Source organism: Acomys russatus, chromosome 32 (assembly GCF_903995435.1).
Source record: "Acomys russatus chromosome 32, mAcoRus1.1, whole genome shotgun sequence".
In the NCBI taxonomy this organism is placed as follows: domain Eukaryota; kingdom Metazoa; phylum Chordata; class Mammalia; order Rodentia; family Muridae; genus Acomys; species Acomys russatus.
The window spans coordinates 25665832-25687645 of NC_067168.1; the positions used below are offsets into that span (position 1 = coordinate 25665832).

The 21814-nt window shown below is 45.0% G+C and overlaps 1 protein-coding gene across 4 annotated transcripts; it reads left to right on the plus strand.

Moving 5' to 3' along the window:
- Positions 1-1685: 1685 nt before the first annotated feature.
- On the plus strand, positions 1686-18151 carry LOC127184182 (fas apoptotic inhibitory molecule 1). Of its 4 annotated transcripts, XM_051140429.1 has the most exons (7): positions 1697-1852; positions 2425-2485; positions 6245-6313; positions 7415-7547; positions 8061-8289; positions 15414-15463; positions 17938-18151. In XM_051140429.1, exons 3-7 carry the CDS (start codon positions 6270-6272, stop codon positions 18085-18087), a joined length of 606 nt encoding a protein of 201 aa, XP_050996386.1. In that variant the 5' UTR covers positions 1697-1852; positions 2425-2485; positions 6245-6269; the 3' UTR covers positions 18088-18151. The 4 variants fall into 4 exon arrangements, with proteins under 4 accessions (XP_050996387.1, XP_050996386.1, XP_050996388.1 ...); XM_051140431.1 differs by lacking the exon at positions 6245-6313 and having other exon boundaries at positions 1698-1852; XM_051140428.1 differs by lacking the exon at positions 2425-2485 and having other exon boundaries at positions 1698-1852.
- The last annotated feature ends 3663 nt before the right edge of the window (positions 18152-21814 follow it).

Genomic DNA, 21814 nt, shown 5'->3' on the forward strand with positions numbered 1-21814 from the left:
CACATATGCTTGGCACGTGTGATGCCCTGGGTTTAGTCCCCAGCACTTAAAAAAAAAAATCCAAGAACACTAATATTCTATATATAACGTCCCTGCATTTGCATAGAGCCTATATGTCCAACCCCATATACTTAACCACTGTTATATTATTTGTAATGCCTAATGCAGTTGCTATATAAATAGTCAGATTGTATTTATGGACTAGGAAGACAGTCAAAATAAGTCTGCATGCATTTAGTACAAGTAAACTATAGGTGCATGTATTTGTGCGAACTGAGTCTTTGATTGTGTGTTTTGTGGTACTGAGTATTAGATTAAGGGCCTCAGATCTTTGAGGCAACTGCTCAGACCCTACAAAATATTTTTGAGTTGCAGTTGGTTGAGTCCATGTAAGATTAAAACTTTTTTCCCCCAGTGCTGGAGATCAGAAAAAATAAGCTCTTTTAAAATTGACCACTTATATTTCTTGTCCTCTTAATATCCTACTTGTACATTTAAAAACACCATTTGGTATTTTAAAAATATATTCATTTAAAAAAAAAAAACTCTTTTATGTAAAAGATACAATGTGTCTGCCATCTGTTTTGTCCAGTTCTCTTCCCTTTGTATTCTTAAAATATTTATTGCCCTGTCAGTCAGAATTTTCAAAATATTAGGTAGACCAGTGTTCTTTAATGGTGTGCATATCCTGCCTAAAACTTCTGCTTCACTAAGGTTCACTGCCTTAATTTTTGATACAAGTTTAGTTATAAAGCTTAGGGTAGCCTGGAACTTGCAGTCCTCCCACCTCAACCTCCTGAATGCTGGGTAGATAGGCCTGAGGAGACTGAGGCAGGGCGTCTGGAATCCGAATGGGAAGCTGTTACGAATTACATAGTGATTCTCTTAAATACCAACTAAACAAGCACAAACACTCCCAAACTAAGATCTTTATCAAACTTTTTAATAAAATCTCTGGGTTAACTAATTCCCTTTACTTTACGAGGCTCTATTTGTAGAGACTTCTGTATTGTTCGCCTGAGTTTTTACAATAGCTTTAGGTTACATTAAGGACAGTGCAGTCAGTGTGTGTGTGTGTGTGTGTGTGTGTGTGTGTGTGTGTACACGCATTATATACATTTAAAAACTTGTAACAATGACCCATGACCTCATCCACGATAACGAAGTGCCCTATTATTGAGTTCTATCCCCATCCCGCAAGCCTTGGCTGTCAATAAATGAAATTAAAACGTCTCATTAAGGGAAGAACTACGGGATTTCCCTACAACAGGAAGAGGAGGCAAGCAGGAAGGCTCTGGGCTAAGTGGAAGGTTCCGCAGCCGAACATCATCTGCGGTCTCTGCAGAGACCGAACACATTTCAAAGGCTGGACTCCTCCATCTAAAATGACCGTTCATATCACAGGGAATGGACGGTCACCTGGGCCGTGGGAACGAACGGTGTCTGCGGAGGAGCTGCCGAACTGGGAGGTGCGTGTTATCCCGAAGGCTACAAGCAGAGGGTCGCCCACACCGCCGAACAACAAGAGGCTACTACCCGGGGGGCCCCGAAGTAGCCGCGGCGCCGCAGGGCGCACAGCCAGAGCGGGATTGGCTCCGGAGCGAAGGTAGGCGGGGCCTTGGGGTGGCGGACACCGGGAATTGGCTCTTGCGCGAAGGCTGGGCGGGGCCTCTGAAGAGGGCTCTCGCGCTCGCGCAGGCTCAGTGCGGCAGTGGGGCGGGGGTCTCGTTGAGCAAGGAAGGCCGAAGGAGGCTGAGCGCCCGGCATGCGGGTGCGGGAGCCCGGCGGGCACGGCCGCGGGAGCTGCTGACTACGTAGTGGGGTCGAGAGCCGGTGGCGGCGCGCCGGACAGGTGAGCGCGAGTTCCTGCTCGGCTCGGCCGAGCGGGATCCGAGGTGCGTGGCGCCTAGGCCTCCGTCGGCGGACACCGAGCTGCAGCGGATTCAGTGTTTGGAGGCCCTGGAGGGCGCGGGGCGGCCGGGCGGGCCTTAGTGCGGACGCCCCGCAACTGCGGACTCTTCCGTGCCTCGGCGCAGCGTTCTTGGCGCTTTCCGAGGTTCTTGGGCTTCGGAGCAGTCCGAGTCCTGGTGCAGCCGCTGACATGTCTCAGGAGGCCGTGGCAGAAATACCCCCGGGGAGATGTGAACCGAGAACAGGCACCTCTGCGGATTGCGGGAGGCCAAGCTAACCCTGCTGCTGTAAGTGCTCTGTGCACCAGAGCTCTCGGAAGCAGCCCGCTACAGCATCCTTGCTGCCTCCGGATAGTTCCTTCGTGCAGGTTGGCATTGGGGGCACATTTATTCCTCCTGATCCTCTCTAGAGCAGGAGCCTGCTATTTTACAGCGGCAGAGTAGGGTTCTGTAGTCTTTTCCTAGAATCCCGTAGTTTCTCTCTTGCAAAGGCTGACTTGGAAACCTGCCTCAGGTATGGAATGAATTGGTTCAGCGAAATCACACTTTACTCAAGACGGAAGATGGTGGGACAGGTAATTCGACTTGTTTTGCTGTTTAACGATCTAACGCGGCATGCAGTCTGTCACCTGTTACAAGAGTGTGAAAATCCGTCTTGCATTGCACCCAATGCTCATATAAACACCATTGTGGGCGGTGTTACTGTCTGGTGAAGTCATCATAATTAAATTAGATGCGTACCGTTTCTGAAACACTGAATGAATGTTTGGAAATACAATTTCTAGTTAGATCATCTCCACAGAGTCTTAGCAGACCGTTAGTCATTTGGGGATTGCTGTTCTACTTTGTAAGGTTTCTTGCTAAAAGCAGACCTGTGCAGGTCATGATGAGGCAGAGTGGTGAGCATTGGGGGTCTGCTAGGTCAGAACCCAGGCATGGAACAAAGTAAAAGTCAAAAGGTTTAATACAAATTATATTGACCGCAGCCAGAGTGGTTTAAGAAAACAAAACAAAACTTTTGGACCAAGCAAGACAGGTCACGAGACTAGTGGAACTTCTGGTTTAAAAAAAAAAGAAAAGAAAAAGCAACTTGTAGTGAAATGCCAAAGCCTGACCCTTGCAGAGTTGTTTTGGTGGTATTCTTTTTTTTTTTTTTTTTTAGATAAGTAAATACATGATTTTAATATAGGAGATTTAAGTAAGCAAATACACGTAAGCATTACCTGATAAACTATTACACCAAACATCTGATAATAATTTTGTTACATTTTAATTTTAATTTACAGTGCATAATCTGTGAATCTTAAAAATTAAGGTTTGTTGTTGTTATTGTTACATAGTTTCTATGGACTACATTCAGAAAACCAGTGTGCATTTATCCTTATTTGGTGGTATTCTTAAACACCTGAGATTTGTTGGTGAGTGTTACACTTCCAGATGGAATCTTGTGGAAAAATGGTACTTGCACCCAGTGCCCTCTGTGGCCTTGTTGGAAAGCTGAACAGATGGTAGGAACCTAGGAGGAGCAGTGGGGGGTGGGGAGGGGGCATCACCTGAAGGAGTCTCTTGTTACTTCCGGTTTCCCCACACTGAGGGAGAGAGTCTAGAGGAGGTTTTGTTACGCTGTTTCATTAGGGGAATTGTATGACTGGGTTGTGGCAAGGTTTAATCCTTGGCTAGAAAGCACTTTTCACAGTCTCTCTCCTCTTGAAACTGGCACAGGATCCCATGCTTCGCGGCCTTTCAGAAGCTACGAATGCTGGTAAAAGATTTTACAGTTTTTAGAAAAGAGTTTTCAGTCTTTGGGGGCTGAGGAGATGATGGCACAGTGGTTAAGAAGGCCTACTGCTCTTGCAGATGGGAGTTCCAGAGGCACACAGCCACCAGAAACTCCAGTTGCAGGGGACCTCCTGTCCTCTTATGGCTTCCATGGCATCTGTATGCCCCTGAACACACATACACAAACATTTTAAAATAATAAAAACAAATCTTTTGTTTGTTTGGGTTTTGTTTTTTGAGACAGGGTTTCTCTGTGTAGCCTTGGCTGTCCTGGACTCGCTTTGTAGACCAGGCTGGCCTCCAACTCACAGCGATCCGCCTGCCTCTGCCTCCTGAGTGATGGAATTAAAGGTGTGCGCCACCACCGCCCGGCGCATCACTAATTTCTAAGTAGTCTCTGAATACTTGTTGCATGTATGAATGTCTGTTGCTAGTTTAGGGTGTTTTTTTTTAATTTATTTTATTTTATGTGCATTTGTGTTTTGCCTGCATGTTTATCTGTGTGAGGGTGTCAGATCTTGGAGTTACAAAGAGCTGTGAGCTGCCATGCGGGTGCTGGGAATTGAACCTGGGTCCTTTAGAAGGGCAGTAAGTGCTCTTAATCACTGAGCCATCTCTCCAGACACAGTGTAATCTTGGGTTTTTTGTTTTTGGTTTTTTGAGAGTTTTGTTGTTGTTGTTTTGGTTCAGTTTGGGTTTTGGTTTTTGAAGACAGGGTTTCTCTGTGTACTCCTGGCTGTCCTGGAACTCACTCTGTAGACCAAGCTGGTCTTGAACTCACAGAGATCCACCTGCCTCTGCTTCCCAAGTGCTGCTATTAAAGGCATGTGCTACCACACCCGGGTACCAAATATGCTATCTTAAAAAACTACCTTTACATTATTTGTGTGTGTACACACACACACACACACACACACACACACACACACACACACACACACACGGTATGTGCATGCAGTGGAGTGCAGGTCCCTGAGAGTCTTAAGAGGACAGGCGATACAGGTGGTTGTGAGCTGCCTGACTTGGGTGGTAGGAACCAAACTAAGTGTTCTTTGAAAGAGCAGTTCATGTTCTTAACCTCTGAGCCATCTCTCTAGCCCCCGTGCTACATTTGTGCATCTTCATAATATTTGGAGTTCTTTATAATATAAAATACTTCAAAATGTTCAGGTTTGAGTTGTGAACTCCTAGAACACTCTAACAAGTTGTATAACAAGATTTGAGTGACATCCCTTTCATCCTCTCTGATGTGCAGAGAATCCCTCCAGCAGTTATAGTACACCACTGGGCGTATTCTATCGCCATGTGTAGGAAGCTTTCTTCTTCTTTAATATTTTCGAAACAGTTTATGGCACCTGACTTTTTCCAGCAGAAGGGGTTAACAATCTCCAGTTGTTGGCACACATACACACACACACACTTACTGAGGAGAGTGTTAAACCTGGGGTAGGCCTTGGAAGCAAAGCACAGTCAGGCTTACTAAAGCTTTGCAGGAGCAGGCTGTTCACTGTAGCTTCCTCATATGTGTGTCTTGTGCATGTTGGCATATATATGCTTCTGAGCAGGTCCTCAGCACCCCAGCCTTCTCCGTGTAGTATTCGCTGCACATGTAGCATAGGCGCACTTCCGGCTTGTGGGATTTAACTAACACTGAACCAGTGACGTCATTGCTTGGCATGGGTCTCTGCTTCTAGTGGAGACTCCGCTGGTGGACTGAGTGAGTCCTGTCACTGTGGGCGTACAGGTTTAAGTAAATGAGTGGATAAACTTTGCTCCCACAGAGCATCCATAGCTACTTCACCCAAAATTGCAATTTCTCTGGAGAAAATTGGTTTAAATTATGTGGTAGCCTTCTAAAGTACACTATAAAGATTGGATCTTAAATCTCACCTGCATCTTGATGCCACCATCGCATTCGATTTGGAGCTGTTTATCTTAGCATTAGATGTGCTCCCAGGAGCACAGCTCAAACCCTCGGGGCTTCCTGTGCTCAAGGCGAGACGCCTGGGACTGGGGCGGTTCCTTAGGCTCCTGCAGCTCAAATGTGATGCAATATGCAAGATGAACTAGAGTTTATTCCTCTGTTTTAATAAACTATTTTTAAGAAATTATAAATGCTTGTCAGGCAGTGGTGGTGCACACCTTAATCCAGCACTCTGGGAGACAGAGGCAGGTGTATCTGAGTTCTAGGCCAGCCTGGTTTACAGAGCAAGTTCCAGGACAGCCAAAGCTACACAGAGAAACCCTGCCTCAAAAAAAAATTTTCTTTTTTAATATATAAATAAATAAATAAGAAATTGTAAATGTTTAACACAGACAAATGGAATCAGCTGAGGTGTATGTTCAAATTCTGAAATCAAAAGACTGCCCCTCTACTATATGTAAGTGTGGCTTCATTGGAACATGCAGGCAATTTATGAAAGGATCGCAGAATTAAAAACAAAACAAAACAAAACAAAAAAACAAAAACAAAACCCCCAAGACCTTTTGTAGATGTCTGCTGCTTCCAACCTCTCTCTGCTGCATTTCTGCTTTTCTCTTTCCTGGCTGCTAAGTGGATTGCAGACTGTGTTGCTAACCATGGCATCTGGAGATGACAGTCCTATCTTTGAAGATGATGAAAGGTAAATGTTTTGTTTTGCAATAAAACTGGCCTTTGAAAGTTTTGGGGTTGTCAGGATAGGCCCAGAGAGTTCTATGTCCATTGGGGACACATTTCTGTGTCACTGCAGAATGCATGATCTGCCTTCTGACTTAGAGGAGGGTAGTGAGTCACCTGTGTGGCTGTGGCCACCATAAATGTGGCACCCTCTTCCATAGAACCTTGTCAGCACAGACATCTTAGCAGCCACTTGGAAATGACTCAGAGCACCTGAAGTAAGAGGCCAGAATGGGCAAAGAGGACAATGCCAAAGGACAGTGCTGGAGCCAGGGCCCTCAGTTTACAGCCTACTCCTCTTGCCACTTAACTGTCACTGTGACCCTGGTTAAACCCTGGAGGCTCTGTGCCTCCTCTCTAAAGTAGGGGACTGACAACATCCACCTCATAGAGAGGAGTCTGGGATGATGAAGCTGGTCCTCGGAGAGCACTGGCCAGCCACAGCTGGACCCCTATTACTGCAGTAAGCTTTGCGACTCAAAGCCAATCAGTCACCTGTATCAATACTGAATTTCCGCGTTATAGTTTCTCATGACAAATCAGAACGCCTTTTTTGGTCATTGTTAAAACAAATCCCCAGTCATTGGTTCTGAAAAGTTTGAAGTATTCTTGTTTGGGATCAATCTAATTTATAAAAAAAGAAAAACTGCTGATTTCTGGGCTTTTTAATATGTGTTTGTGTGTGTCTGTGTGTGTGTGTGTCTGTGTGTACGTGTCTGTGTGTGTCTGTGTGTGTAGGTGGTCACAGAGACTTTCACTGACCTTTCCATGTACTATACTAGCCCAGCCCAGAGTGCTGTCCAGGATTAACTGTTACACTCTTAATCTGATTAGTATTTAGGTGACTTTGGGATTATTAGACTATACCTGTGCGTAGCTCTCTTGAGGGAAGAGCCGGCGAGAGGGAGAAAGGTTGCATGTGCTGTGAGTAGGATGTCTTGAGGCGTGTTGCTTTATCAGTTTATAGTTTTAAGGCCCTTGAAAATCTGGTATTTTCATGGTGGAAGGATTAAGTCATTCTCTTCCTGTTTTGGCCCATTTTAATGGCTTTGTTTTATTCCTTTAGCCCTCTTTATAGCCTGGAAAAAATGACAGATCTTGTAGCTGTTTGGGATGTTGCATTGAGTGACGGAGTCCACAAGATTGAATTTGAGCATGGAACCACCTCAGGCAAACGTGTCGTGTATGTGGATGGGAAGGTAGGAAAACACATGACAGCGAAGCTTGATTCTGTCAGCGTAGCTTCTTAATAAGTAAAATCAGGGTTGTTTTTTTCTTTTGTTTTCTTTTTCATTTATATAAAGTAATCTGATGATCATTACAGAATATATAGACTATAATGTTTAACATCTAAACTTAGAGTGACAACTCTGTGGAACCTTCATGTAAAATAATAAAAATTGAATAGTGTTGCCATTTGAACAGTCTATAATTTTACATTACTTTTAAAAATTAAACACTAACTTTCCTGTCTGTGTTTATTTTTTAATAATGTATTCATTTTTATTTTATGTACATTAGTGTTTTGCCTGCCTGTATATCTGTGTAAGAGTGTCAGATCCCCTGAAACTGTTACAGGCAGGTGTGAGCTGCCATGTAGGTGCTGGGGATTGAACCCATGTCCTCTGGAAGAACAGCCAGTGCTCTTAACCACTGAGCCATCTCTCCAGTCCCTGTCTGTGCTTATTAAACCTTCACATATCATCATCTAGGAAGAGATAAGAAAAGAGTGGATGTTCAAATTGGTGGGCAAAGAAACGTTCTGTGTTGGAGCTGCAAAAACCAAAGCTACTATAAATATAGAGGCCGTCAGTGGCTTCGCGTATGAATACACACTGGAGATCGATGGGAAAAGCCTCAAGAAGTACATGGAGAGCAGATCCAAGACCACCAACACCTGGGTGCTGCATTTGGATGGCGAAGACTTGAGAGTTGTTCTGGGTAAGTCAGGGCTGTTACTGCAGAACCTTCTGGCCTTTATGATGTCCTGCCCTCCAGACTTTTGTGAGCGCTTTCCTAGGAGAGAAACAGCAAACACGGCTGTACCTCTCCCTTCCTGCAGGAATGGGTCTTCCTTTAGTGCACGGGGTTTGTATGTCTTCGGGTCGGCGTTGAAGTTATTTTTATAAAACAGTGTTTGTTTCTCTTAGTTTCTTAGTTTCTTTCTTTCTTTCTTTCTTTCTTTCTTTCTTTCTTATTGGTTTTTTGAGACAGGGTTTCTCTGTGTAGCCTTGACTATCCTCGACTCTCTTTGTAGACCAGGCTGGCCTCAAACTCACACTGATCCACCTGCCTCTGCCTCCCAAGTGCTGGGATTAAAGGCATGCGCCACTACACCTGGCTTTATCTTATTTCGTATCCCGGCTATCACACAAATAATTGAGACTCTTTTATAATCCAAGGCTTCACAAGACAATCTGAGCAGTTTAAGTCAGTTCTTAACCCTCTATGCTGTTCTGTCTCACTCCTAGCGATACTTGCACTTGGTAGTTTTCCTCAGCTCCAGCTCCTTCCTCCTGATCTTTGGGCCTCTCCGGGTGCCTCAATCCTGCTTCCTCTCCTGACTCCTCCCCACTGGCCGGCAGGAAGTCCAGCCCTATTCTCTCCCCTGCTCATCGATTGGATGTAAGCTGCTTTATTGACATAACAGGAGGTCAATTGGCGAGCAGAGTTTATTGAACATTTAGACAGGAAATCAGAATTTAAACTACACAATAACCTGCTGCCTACAGGTCAGGTTTGATAGGTTGGGTTTGATTATTATAATCCTGTGTTTAAGAAGTAATATTAATGCAGACATAAAAAGTAGTTAGAAATGTAAGAATCATCACTAGGAGAAGAGTTTTCTGCAGATAATAATAGAAGTAGGTTTCATGAGATCAGAGCCGTCAAAGTCCAGTTGAAAATAGGCTTTTAAAGAAGTAACCTTTTCAGTCAGATGATGGTGGTGCACACCTGTAATCCCAGCACTCAGGAAGCAGAGGGTGGCAGATTTCTGTGAGCTCAAGGCCAGCAGGTCTATAGAATGAGTTCCAGGACAGCCAGGGCTACACAGAGAAACCCTGTCTCAAAAAAACCAACAACAACAAAAAGGAAGTAACCATTTTGCTATTCTGGAACCTCCATTTCCTCCTCATGTTACTAGGTGAAAATGCTGTAATAAGTCATCTTAATTCATTTACTTAGGTCATAGTTGTTACTGCCTCTCAAAAGGAAGACAGTTTACCAGACACTGAGGGTGCAGACAAGAGGAATTTTGAGCATGCCTTGGGGGTCCACATTCTAGCTGGCTGCCAGCAAATAGCATGGTTTTTGTTTGTTTGTCTGATTTTTGGTTTGGTTTGGTTTTCGATGAGAAATGTTTATCAACTAATAAATCACATAAGCAATTCAAAGCCAGGCATAGCGGCTCCTACCTGAAGTCCAGCACTTCAGAGACCGAGACAGGGGAACCAGAGGTTACAGCTAATCTAGGCCACAGAATGAGACTATGTTCTTTGACTAGGAGGGGAGCAGGGGAAATAAACAAAAGACCCTAAATTAACTACTTACTGTAAAAAGTCAATTTGGTTTGTGGTGCTTTCTGTGGCCTGGGTTTTGTTGGTTGTATACTCAAAGATTGTGAAATTCTTCCCCCATGTTTTCTGTAAAGTGGAACCTAGCTGAAGAATTGTCAAATTTAGTTTTTAATGGATTTTCTTTCTGGCAAAATCAACTTCCAGTTTGCTGGTGTCTCGATGTACACACAGTATTTATCATTCTCTTTCTTTTAAACGTTAGCAGCTGTAATAGTCAGGGTTCCCAGAGGACCAGAACCAATAGTTTGAACATATGTATTGAAAGGAGATGCATTAGACTGGCTTATTGCTGTGGTCTGGGTAAACCAGTCATGGCGTCTCACACTGGAGAGATTGAAAACCTGGATCGTTCCAGTCAGGTGCCTTAGCTGTACCAGCCTGGCACTGAAGGCCTGGAAGATGCTTGGAGAGCCAGCTGGTCTTAAGTCTACAGAGAGAGCCTGATGAAGCTGGGCTCTGATGTCAGTGAAGGAAGATGCGTCAGTGGCGGCTCTAGAGTGAAGGCAAGCGTTTGGAAAGCAAAGCTTCCCTTTAGCCCTCTTCATCAGGGGCTGCCACTGGGGGGCGCCACTCACATTTAGCATGTAGGAAGCACAGGGTAGCTTTGTTATTCCAGCCTTCAGTCTCCAGCCTTCAAATGACTGAATTGTTTCCAAATTTAAATCATTGTTAATAGAAAGATAGAAATAACTTCATTGATACTTAAAATGCCCCTTTCTGGGGAGAGGAGAATTTTGTGTATGTGTGTGTTTATTTGTTTTGAGACTGAGTCGTGCTCCATCTCTGCTGGCCTGATGCTCTCTGTATCTCCCAGGCTGGTTTTAAACTTCTGTTAAACCTTCTGCTCCTACCTCCCAAGTCCTTAGATTACAGGTAGGAACCACAGAAATGTCCCTTTCCAAACCACTGAGGACCTTGTTAGAGCCACCTCCTCGGTCCTTTGGGTCCTAATGGGCTTCGGCAGCCTCCTTCGGCTTCCTTTCTTCAGGCATAAAGGGCGATCCGAGCTGTTTTGAACATTTCTGCCTAGATATGGATAGTGAAGAGAAATGTATTTCAAGAGCGTAATCTGACCAAGTACTAAAAGTGTTCATTCATTATTTCCTGGTTTTCAGTGAGCAGAACAAGGAAATTAGATTGGTTTGTTGGTTAGTAGGTAGGTGCGTGGATGGACGGACAGATGGATGGATGGATGGATGGATAACAAGGGTTGGTGATAGAGAGGGAAAAAGGAAAGTAGAAGGGATAGGAACAGATCTTTTGTGGGTTGGTTGGCTTGTTTGGTGTTTTGAGACGGTCTAGCCTGGAATTTAATGTGTAGACCAGGCTGGACTTGAACTTACAGATCCACCTGCCTCTGAGGAAACTTTTATTTGAGGTGTCTTATGAGTTCACAGTGATACTTGGTAGGTCAAGTTGAGGCGTATAGGTTTTACTTAATCTTACCGAACACCTGTATCCCCTTCCCCTACACTTACAATCCTCCTCAAGGACACACGGGATGATAGAACTACAGCATTACAACCTTCTTACTTGCTTTTTGTCAAATTGCAGACATGTATAATAATGTCATAACACTAGCAGTGCTACCACCATGAATATGATTACCAAAAGTACCTTTGCACTGTGTTTGCATCCTCCCCCAGTTTCCTGTACTCGCTGTGAGGACGTTGAGCTGTTCTGTGTCTCCTCCTGCCAATCCACACTTGCATGTACATTAAGTCGTCGTGTCTTGGCTTCAGTGTGGCCACTGTGATTGCCTTCCCTCAAGAAAGGCTCGTGGGAACAGTTATTTGAGTTTCTGGTGCTGATAGCCTTTGGGCGTGTGTGTGTGTGTGTGTGTGTGTGTGTGTGTGTGTGTGTATGTGTGTGTACACGCGTGCGTGCACCCTTGAAAGCTTGAAGTTCACTTTCACTCTACGTCATGTTCTCAGTTTACATTTTCTTCCCTGGGTCTGAGGTTTGAATTTGCCCTGCCCCACACCTCTCACATGCTTGAATATTGCTCCTGAGCTGGCGGCCCTGTGTTGGGAGGCTGTGGCCCCCATTGGACAAAGGGTCTGGCTGGTGGGCACGTGTCTGCAGGGGCAGGGCTTGAGGGCACTAGGCCAGTGTGCTTTCTGCTGAACTCTCTGCTTCCTGGGGCACCAAGGTACACCACAGGTGCTTCCTGCTCCTGCTACAGAGCTGCACAGCCATGCTTTCCCTGCTATTATGGGTTGTATCTCCTCAAGCAACACCCAGAATAACCCTCTCCTCTCCTACTTTCTTTCTGCCAGAGCAAGAGAAAAGTGAGTGACACAGACAAGGCTTCCTCTGTGGGAAGTGTTGGTGAGAACGCTGAACCTTTAGCCATTCTGTCGTTCTTACTCAGCACCCAAATACATTTTATCCCCCCCCCTTTTTTTTGAGGGCCAATCATTTTACTAGAATAGTAAAATTCTTTGTGAATGATCAATTTTGGTTGATTCGCCAGGCGTGGTGGCGCACGCTTTTAATCCCAGCACTCGGGAGGCAGAGGCAAGTGGATCGCTGTGAGTTTGAGTCCAGCCTGGTCTACAAAGCGAGTCTAGAACAGCCAAAGCTACACAGAGAAACCCTGTGATGAAAAACAAAACAAAACAAAACAAAAATTGGTTGATTCTCTCAGGAATGTGGTCTTTTCAGTATATAGTCAAGAAACTTGGAAGGAGTTTCTGTTTATAATCTTTGTCCATTACTCAGAATTACCCCGTTTCCATTTGCTTCATATTTGACCTATATTTTTTGTGTACAGTCATTACTTATTTTGCAGGCTTTTCCTGTTGGCTTTCTCTTATTTTACTTACTTATTTATTTACTTTGGTTTTTCAAGATAGAGTTTCTTTGTTCCAGCTGTCCTGGAACTCACTCTGAAGACCAGGCTGGCCTTGAACTTACAGAGATCTGCCTGCCTCTGCCTCTGCCTCTGCCTCCTGAGTGCTGGGATTAAAGGTGTACACCACCACCATGCAGCCTGGCTTTCTCTTTTCTTGTAGGGAGTGTGTGTATGTATTATTTATAGCCTTCCATTTTTGTATGTCAGCATTTTTCTCACATTCTTCATTACTTGAGTCCCTTTCCTTTTTTTTTTTTTAATGATTTTTCATCAAGGAGGCAGAGGCAGGCAGATCTCTGTGAGTTCGAGGCCAGCCTAGTCTACAAAGAGAGTCCAAGACAGCCAAGGCTATACAGGGAAGCCTTGTGTTGAAAAAACAAAAAAAAAATTTTTTTAAGATGTTTTTATTTTATATATGTCGGTGTTTTGCCTGCACGTATGTCTATGTACCACATGCTTACACTACGGCAGGGGTCAGAATTGGAGTTACAGTCAGTTGTTAGCTACAATATAAATGCCCAGAATCAAACCCTGGTCCCCTGGAGGGGCAAGCAGTGGTGCTAACCACTGAGCTGTCTCTCCACTCCTCCTGTCCTTCTTGGATCACTCCCTTTTTGTTGGAGAGCATCAGGTCCTGGCCTGCTCCAGTGTGGCCACTGAGCTCGCCTTCATGGACAGTGATTTAGCCAGTTGCTGCCAGCAGCTCCCAATTTCATCTTGTTCCCTGAAATACATCTTTAAGGGATTAGTTCTGTTGTCAAGGAGATAAACATTTCTTGGCTTCTAAGCCGAGTTGCTGTTTTTCTTGAATACAGCAAAATAATTTCCCTCAGAATTTATGAAGTCCATATTCCCATATTTTGGTTTTTCACTGTTTTAAATAAGTTTTGTCCCTGTGTGACTCTTTTTTTTTTTTTTTTTCTTACTGGAGCTTTTAATAATTTATGTCATCCATCTTTCTGGATGCCAGCGTGATGTGGCCAGGGATGCAGTGACTCACTTCATCCCATCACTTACTAACGGAAAGTTTAGTTGTGAAAGGTTTAGAGCAGTGGTTCTCAGCCTATGGGTCGCGACCCCTTTGGAGGGTGTATATCAGATATTTACATTACATTTGTAACAGCAGCAAAATTACAGAGATGAAGTAGCAATGAAAATAACTTTATGGATGGGGGTCACCACGACTTGAGGAGCTGCATTAAAGGGTCCCAGCGTTAGGAAGGTTGGGAAGCACTGGGCTAGAGAGAGAGTTTGAATGTGCGGCCCTTTGTTTTTATTCTGAATGTAGACACAGCCTTGCAAGGCAGTGCTGGTTTGTTATATGCCATTGCTTATCTATGTACATGGTCTTTTCAGTCATGCAGATTTGGAAATTTGTATTCAAATGTAATCTGTTTTTCTGGATTAGCTATGCCCCTCGTGTCAGCAAACCCTTGTAGATAGTTTAGGTAATATGAGTGTACACATGCTCAGTAAATAGACAAATTGCCAGTTCTCACTACCACTGTCACTGACCTTGACTTTGCAGTGGGTGTTCAGCCACACACTGTGATCAGCTGGGGTTGCTGCCTCTAACCATGCATGAGTCACATTCAGACTGTCTTTTGGGGTGATCCCTGCATACATCTGGAGGCTGCCGCTGCCTTCTCCTTGTCACGTTTAGCCCTCCTCAAAGGCTTCCTGCAGTTAAAATGAGGTGCCCATCTGGCTCAGGATTCAGGAAAAGAGAAGCCCCATTAGCTTGTACCCCTACAGCAGGTGGCCTGCCAGAGTCACGCCCTTGGCTGGACCCTCAGACGTGACCCCTGGGCAGGACTTTGTGCCCATGCAGGTCACAAACACAGGGGCTGGCACTCTTCCCCTCCTCCTCTCCCTCCCTTGCCCCCCCCCCCCCACTTCCTCATCTACCTCCTTGGTGACCACAGTCTTGTAGCTACTTCTTAGGACAGCGCTGCTGATAGGCAGTGTTGGGGACTCCCACTTGGCAGTGAACTATGGTAGCACACTGCTGCGTGAGGATGCTGCGTGAGGATGCTGTGCTCCCTGTGGTTCCTTACCATAGAGTCACATCTATTAAGGTGGGGTTTTTTTCCAAAGTAAAACCAATATTTAAAAAAATAGGATTTTCTGTCCAACAAGAAAACTAAAAACAAAGTTCGTAGTACTGTGGGGGCCTTCTGTAGACCCCAAGGTGATGGTCTCTCTGCCATCGTCCATTTAGCTCTGCCATGTAGGAAGCATGTAGCTCTGGTCACTGCTGCTGCTCATCAGGTCTAATGTCAGGTGGAACATACTGAGCCACGTGTCCTATGCCTAAGCCTTTGTCATCTCCGCATTCCCTCACTCATTTGCTTATAACCTCTTTTAATGAGATTCTCTCTCAGACTTTGTTTTGTTTAATCAGACTTTTATCCTATTCTGATGGGACCTTCTGAAAGGATTTCAAAAAATTCTTTTTGGTTTCATTTGTAATAAAGTTTCTTCAAATTTTGAGAGTTTCAAAGGCATTTATTAAAGTATTGAGTTTTTGAATATTGATTATAGTTTAGAAATATAAGTGTATCTAACTTTAAAAAAGAAGTTAACCTGAAATATAGAATTATAACTTGAAATTTTTGTTGCTTTTACAGAAAAAGACACTATGGACGTATGGTGCAATGGTCAGAAAATGGAGACAGCAGTAAGTTGCCCTTCATTATTCTCAGTGTGTGTGAGCCAGTTCCTCATCCTGGGCACCCCTCTCCCTTTGTTCCTGAGCTAATACAGAGGCAAGAGGTACGTGTGAGGAGGATGAAAGCTGTAGACACAGCTCAGTCAGTAACCTGCACAGGGACCTGAGTTAGCATTCCCAGTGCCATGTAAAAGCTAGGCATGTACACACACACACACACACACACACACACACACACACACACACACACACAGCTAGAGAAATGGCTCAGTGGGTAAGAGCACTCATTGCTTTTACAGACAATAGGTTCAGTTCCCAGCACCCACATGGTGGCTCACAAACACCCATAACTCCAGCTCCAGGTGATCCAGTGCCCTCTCCTCACTTCCATTGGCACCAGGCACACATGGAGCACACAGACATACCTGCAGGCAGAATGTGTAGATATATACAATTTAAAAATCTTTTTTAAAAATCATTTTGTTTTGTTGAGACAGGGTTTTTCTGTGTTGCCCAGGCTGTCCTGGGAATTGCTCTGTATACCAGGCTAGCTGTGAAACCAGAAATCCGCCTGCCTCTGCCTCCCCAGTGCTGGGATTAAAGGTGTGGTCCATCATGCCTGGCTTCTCTTTTTTTGGGGGAGTGGGGGGGTGGGGAGGGGGTTCAAGACAAGGTTTCTCTCTGTAGCCTTGGCTGTCCTGGACTCACTGTGTAGACCAGGCTGGTGTTGAACTCACAGTGATCCGCCTGCCTCTGCCTCCTGAGTGCTGGGATTAAAGGTGTGCACCACCACGCCCAGCCTCAATTTTTTTTTTTTTTTAATGAAATTGAGTCTTAAAACAATAAATCAAGGCTAGGGTTGTAGCTCAGTAGCTGCACTCACCTAGCATGTGTGAGGCGCCAGATTCCATCCTCAACACTCCAAAGGTGACCGTAATGAGGTAGGTTTCTGGAAATCACTAGTGTGTCATTTGCACAGAATAATGGGTTTGGGTATGCGTGCATGTGGCTTTAAGTAGGGTAAAAACAATACTTGTCTAGGAAGTGCTTGTTCTTAGTGACCGGCAGGAAGAAGTGTGCAGGCTGCCCTCTGTAATGCCATTGCCTGCCTGTAGCCACAGCGGCTGAGTGGTGTGGGCAGCTTCCCCACCTCAGCCTGCCCCAGTCTGTGCACATGCAACTTCTGCCTGCCCGTGTGTCATGCTTGTTTTCCACCCCAGTATCATCACTAGCGTGCGAAGATGCCAAGAAACAAGGATTATGTTAGCAGCCCTTGTCTGGCCCTCCAGAGGTTTCTGCCAGGGCTCAGTGCGAAGTGCCTGGGACAAGCCTGGGTGAGCACATTACACACACCCTCTAAAGACCAGCTGCCAGGGCTGCTGGGAGCCCAGAAAGCACTTCCTCTGATGCTCCTGCACCTGCTGTTGCTTAGAGAGCCAACTCCAGGCTTGCTCACTCTGTCCATCGCTGTGGTTCTCGGGTGGGAACCCTTCCCTCCCTTGCCGGATGGGCCTTCAGCAAGTTAGTAAATCCGTTGCTCTTCAGTGATTGTTGTGGGTGCGTGGCCTACCTTCTGGTGCTTGAGTGGAGTGGAAGGGGGTCCACAACTCCAAGGGCTGGGAAGGTATCCCAGGGGGTACCTGCAGGAACCTCTGAGCTCTGGGAGGAGGCCTCCCAGAGGAGGGTTACTCTAAGCCCTGAGGAGCCTTGGAGCCAGAGCTTTGCTCCTTCTCCACCCGTTGCAGCTCCCAAGGAGGGTTGCCCCTAACAGCTGAGGAGCCGAGGAGCCTGACCTCAGCCGCAGCAGCACAGTTAAGAAATCTCTACTTCGAACCCCTACCCAGACCTAGCCCATGGACAGGACATTCTCCACAGTTGAGTGGAGAGTGGGGACTGACTCTCACACGAACTCTGGTGCCCCATTTTTGACCATGTCCCCTTGATGAGGAGGCCTGGTGGCACTCAGAGGAAGGATAGCAGGCTACCAAGATGAGACTTGATACCCTATGAGCATATACAGGGGGAGGAGGCCCCCCTCAGTCACAGTCATAAGGGAGGGGAGTAGGGGGAAAGCGGGAGGGAGGGAGGAATGGGAGGATACAAGAGATGGGCTAAAAATTTAGATGTAATATGAATAAATTAATAAAATATTAAAAAAAAAAAAAAAAAAGCCCTACAATGATCCTCCTGGCAGCTGTTGTAAAGACAGCGCAGTGTGATGCCCACAGGCTGCGCTAGTGTAACTGAGACGTGTTCACTGGCACGTTCATCATTTCAGTCTTGCAAACAGTGGACGTAGAACTTCTTCTCCCAAAACTTAAAGGCCCTCAGGATTTTGGAAAAGACAGTGAACTGCAGGTCTCTAAACATTATCTCTGCTTTCACAGAGTTTGACATTATGACCAGTACTTTTTAAGATGATGTTTTTCTCCTACAAAGAGCTGTCCGCACCACTGATGCTTCTTCCTCCTTTGCTGTCCTAGGGCGAGTTTGTAGATGACGGGACCGAAACACACTTCAGCGTTGGGAACCATGACTGTTACATAAAGGCTGTCAGCAGCGGGAAGAGGAGGGAAGGGCTTATCCACACGCTCATAGTGGACAACAGGGAAGTCCCAGAGCTCGCTCAGTGACGGCCTGTCAGTGACTTCTGAACTCAAGGGGTCACATCAGGACTTGCTAACGGCTGTGGTAATAAATGCGCTCAATGTGTACATGTCGGTAGATTTAGCCTGCAATGTTTTTATTTTTATCTTTTGTTATGTGAAATTGTAATATTCCAATGGTCAAGAAAAGTGTAGACTCATAAAAATTTATTTTTTAACTAATGTAAAAATGTTTCTATTCAAATGGAAAATAAAATATGGACCAAAACCACTAACATCTCACAAGAGTAACCCTGACTGTAGTAAACACTGTAAAATAAAATGGTGCTGCTGGCTGCATCCCACAGTGGGTTTGTTTTTATATATTTCTCACCTTTTCAGATATGTTGGTCTGTCATCTGAAGCAGCTGGTTACAATGATGCAATTGCTGTAATCAGAGAAAACAAGGAACATTTTCTATCTGAAAACATGGGGGGGAAATCTAAAAATGCCATATAAGGATTTAACTTAGGTCAAGCATGGTGGCGCATGCCTTTAATCCCAACACTCAGGAGGCAAAGGCAGGCAGATCTCTGAGTTCGAGGCCAGCCTGGTCTATAGAGTGACTTCTAGGACAGCCAAGGCTACACAGAGAAACCCTGTCTTTAAAAACCAAGAATTTAATTTAGGTGCTGGAGAGATGGCTCAGCAGTTAGGAGTGTATTCTGCTCTCACAGAGGAACTGGGCTCAATTCCCTGTATCTACATGGCCGCTCATAACTGTCTAATTCTAGTCTCAGGTCATCTAATACTTTCTTTTGGCCTCCATGGCTATCAGATATGCATGTGGTACACATATATATGTTAGGGCAAAATAATCATAAAATGAAAATAAATCACACCTTTAATCCCAGTGCTTGGGAGGCAGAGGCAGGTGGAGCTCTGAGTTCAAGGCCAGCCAGGTCTATAAAGAAAGTTCCAGGACAATCAGGGCTACACAAGAGAAACCCTGTCTCAAAAACAAAAGAAATAAATAAATCACTCAAAAAGTAAAAAGATTTTAATTTATGTGAGTATAGTATATGTCTTTAATACCATTACTTGGGAGGCAGAGGCAGGCTGATTTCTGTATTTTGTGGGTTAACCTGATTGATACAGCAAATTCTAAGCCAGCCAGGGCTGCATTGTGATACTGTCTTAAAACAAAAACAAAAACGAAACCACACAGGTAAAGGTGCCTGCTGCCAAGCCTAATGACTGAGTTCAGTACCCAAGACCACATGACAGAAGAGAGAACTGATCCCTGAAAGTTGTCCTCTGGTGTATGCTCCACAGTATGTGTGCCCAAATACACACAAAATAATTTTTAAAAAAGATAATGTAAATTAGACTGCGGTTTTCTGAAGAGGTGGTTCTTTTTTCATTCATGTTGGGTAGGGGGAAATACAGAGAAAAAGAGGCAGTCTCCTTCAGAGGGAGGACACTGTCTTCACTGCACCACGCAGGCGCCTCCTGGCAGAAGGGCCCTCCAGTACAGCACTGCTCCTGTGGCTTGCCTCCTGTGCTCAGCTCTGAAAGTCTTTCATGGCAAGTGCCCGCTTCCCACTGCCCACACATGGAGGTCAGAGGAGAGCACAGGTGTGGTCCTCACCTCCCGCTTGGCTTGAGACAAGGCCTCTTGCTGGATGCTGTGGGCTGTGGGATGCTATGGGTGTCGGCTGGCTGGGCTGAGTTCTCATGGCTGCCTGGGTGCTGGGATTCCAGATGAGCGCTTTTGTGGGTTCTGTGGCTGGAAGCTCAAGTCCTCATGCTTGTAACCCACTCAGCCATCATCATTTTAGCCTTCTCACAGTTTGGTGGGGAAAATAAATGTTTTGTTAGATACCAATCTGACAGTAAATTTTTAATTATTTTTTGGTTTTGCCTCGTAATTGCCCAGGCTGGCCTTGATCTTCTTGCCTCCATCCCTTAAGCGTTGGGGTTACAGGTATGTCTGTATAAATCCAAGACAGGGCCAAGAGTAGTGGCGCATGCCTTTAATCCCAGCACTCGGGAGGAAGAGGCAGGTGGATCGCTGTGAGTTCGAGGTCAGCCTGGTCTACAAAGTGAGTACAGGACAGCCAAGGCTACACAGAGAAACCCTGTCTCGAAAAACCAAAAAAGCTGGGAGTGGTGGCACCGCCTTTAATCCCAGCACTTGGGAAGCAGAGAGACAGGTGTTGGGGGATGGTCTGATGTATTTTGATGCTAATTACTGCTTGCTGTCTGACCCACCTTTTGGTTAATAAAAAGCCATCCCACCTGGGCAGGGCAGAAGATGGGTGGGGCTAGGAGAGAGAGGAATTCTGGGAAGAAGACAGGAGGAGAAAGGAGAGAGACTTTAAAAGAGGAAGGCCACCATGGGTTAGCTGGAGGGGAAGCACATGGCCGGCGTGGATGGAGAATCTGACCCAGATGAAGAACATTAGCAAGTATTTGGGATTATGGATGGGAGGTAGCTTGATAGAAGTTATTGGAAACAGATGGCATGGGATTGAGGCAGGGATCCCATGCCTGCCCCACTATGGGAGGTAGTTTAGAGGATTGATATCTGCCCTGCCCCAGGTTAACTAAGGCTATTTTAAAATATAACAAGTGTCTGTGTCTTGATTGATCGCTAGCCGGACCTACAGGTAATACAATTTTTAAAAACAATAGACAGGTGGATCATTGTGAGTTCAAGGCCAGCCTGGTATACAAAGGGAGTCCAGGACAGCCAAGGCTACACAGAGAAACTCTGTCTCGAAAAACAAATACAAAAACAAACAAACAAAAAAAAATCAAAGACAGAAAAAAAAAAAAAAACCCTTACATATGTATAGCCCGAGAAGTCCCCATAATGCCCACATTAGGAGGGAATTAATAACCAGAAGTGGAAAAAAAAAAAAAAAAAAAAAAAACAACCAAACCCTCAGGGTTGATGGCAACGTTCATCATCTGAATGCTGGTTATAAAGGCAATTTATAAAAACTAATATACCTATACACCATTTACTTTTCTGTAACATATGCTCTACACAAACATGAAAATAATAATTTTATGATTAGATTTAGGGATGGAGCTCAGTGGTAGAGTGCTTGCCTAGCATGAGTGGGGACCTACGTTTGAGCCCAGCACTGTCCCCATGTGAATGCATACACACGTTGTTTTAATGCACACTCAATGCATTTTCTAAAAGCACCCTCCCTCTCTCTTGTCTTGGTGATCTATCACAAAGGGATAACCATGAGTTATGGCCCAGGAGTTAATATCTCACTGTGGACCCAGAAACAGAACTTACCAATATTGCGACCTAAAATGAATCCCCTCAGGCATTTTGTCATGGTGACTGGTCTGAATACAGAGGGAGGAAGGGAAACAGGTCCAAGAGTAAGATGATAGAAATACTAAAATGGGGGCTGGAGAGATGGCTCAGAGGTTAAGGGCACTGACTGCTCCTCCAGAGGTCCTGAGTTCAATTCCCAGCAACCACATGGTGGCTCACAACCATCTATAATGAGATCTGGCGCCCTCTTCTGGCCTGTAGGCATGCATGCAGGCAAAACACTGTATATATTAATAAATAAGTAAATAAATAGATCTTTAACAAACAAAAAAGAAAATACTAAAATGTAGGAGGCAAAGCAAGAAGGTATAAAACAGGAAGCTAATGGTTTCATATTGCTACGGAGGACAGAAAGCTTGAGACCTGGTGTGCATGGCTGCAGTGCTTCCTCTGGCTTGACATGGTCACCT

Bases quoted from the DNA above. Each gene is read 5' to 3' on its own strand.
- LOC127184182 (XM_051140429.1), top strand. From the start codon at position 6,270: ATGGCATCTGGAGATGACAGTCCTATCTTTGAAGATGATGAAAG. The intron at 7,548-8,060 runs GTAGGAAAACAC...ATCATCATCTAG, and splicing joins TCGTGTATGTGGATGGGAAG to GAAGAGATAAGAAAAGAGTG. The intron at 8,290-15,413 runs GTAAGTCAGGGC...TTGCTTTTACAG, and splicing joins AGACTTGAGAGTTGTTCTGG to AAAAAGACACTATGGACGTA.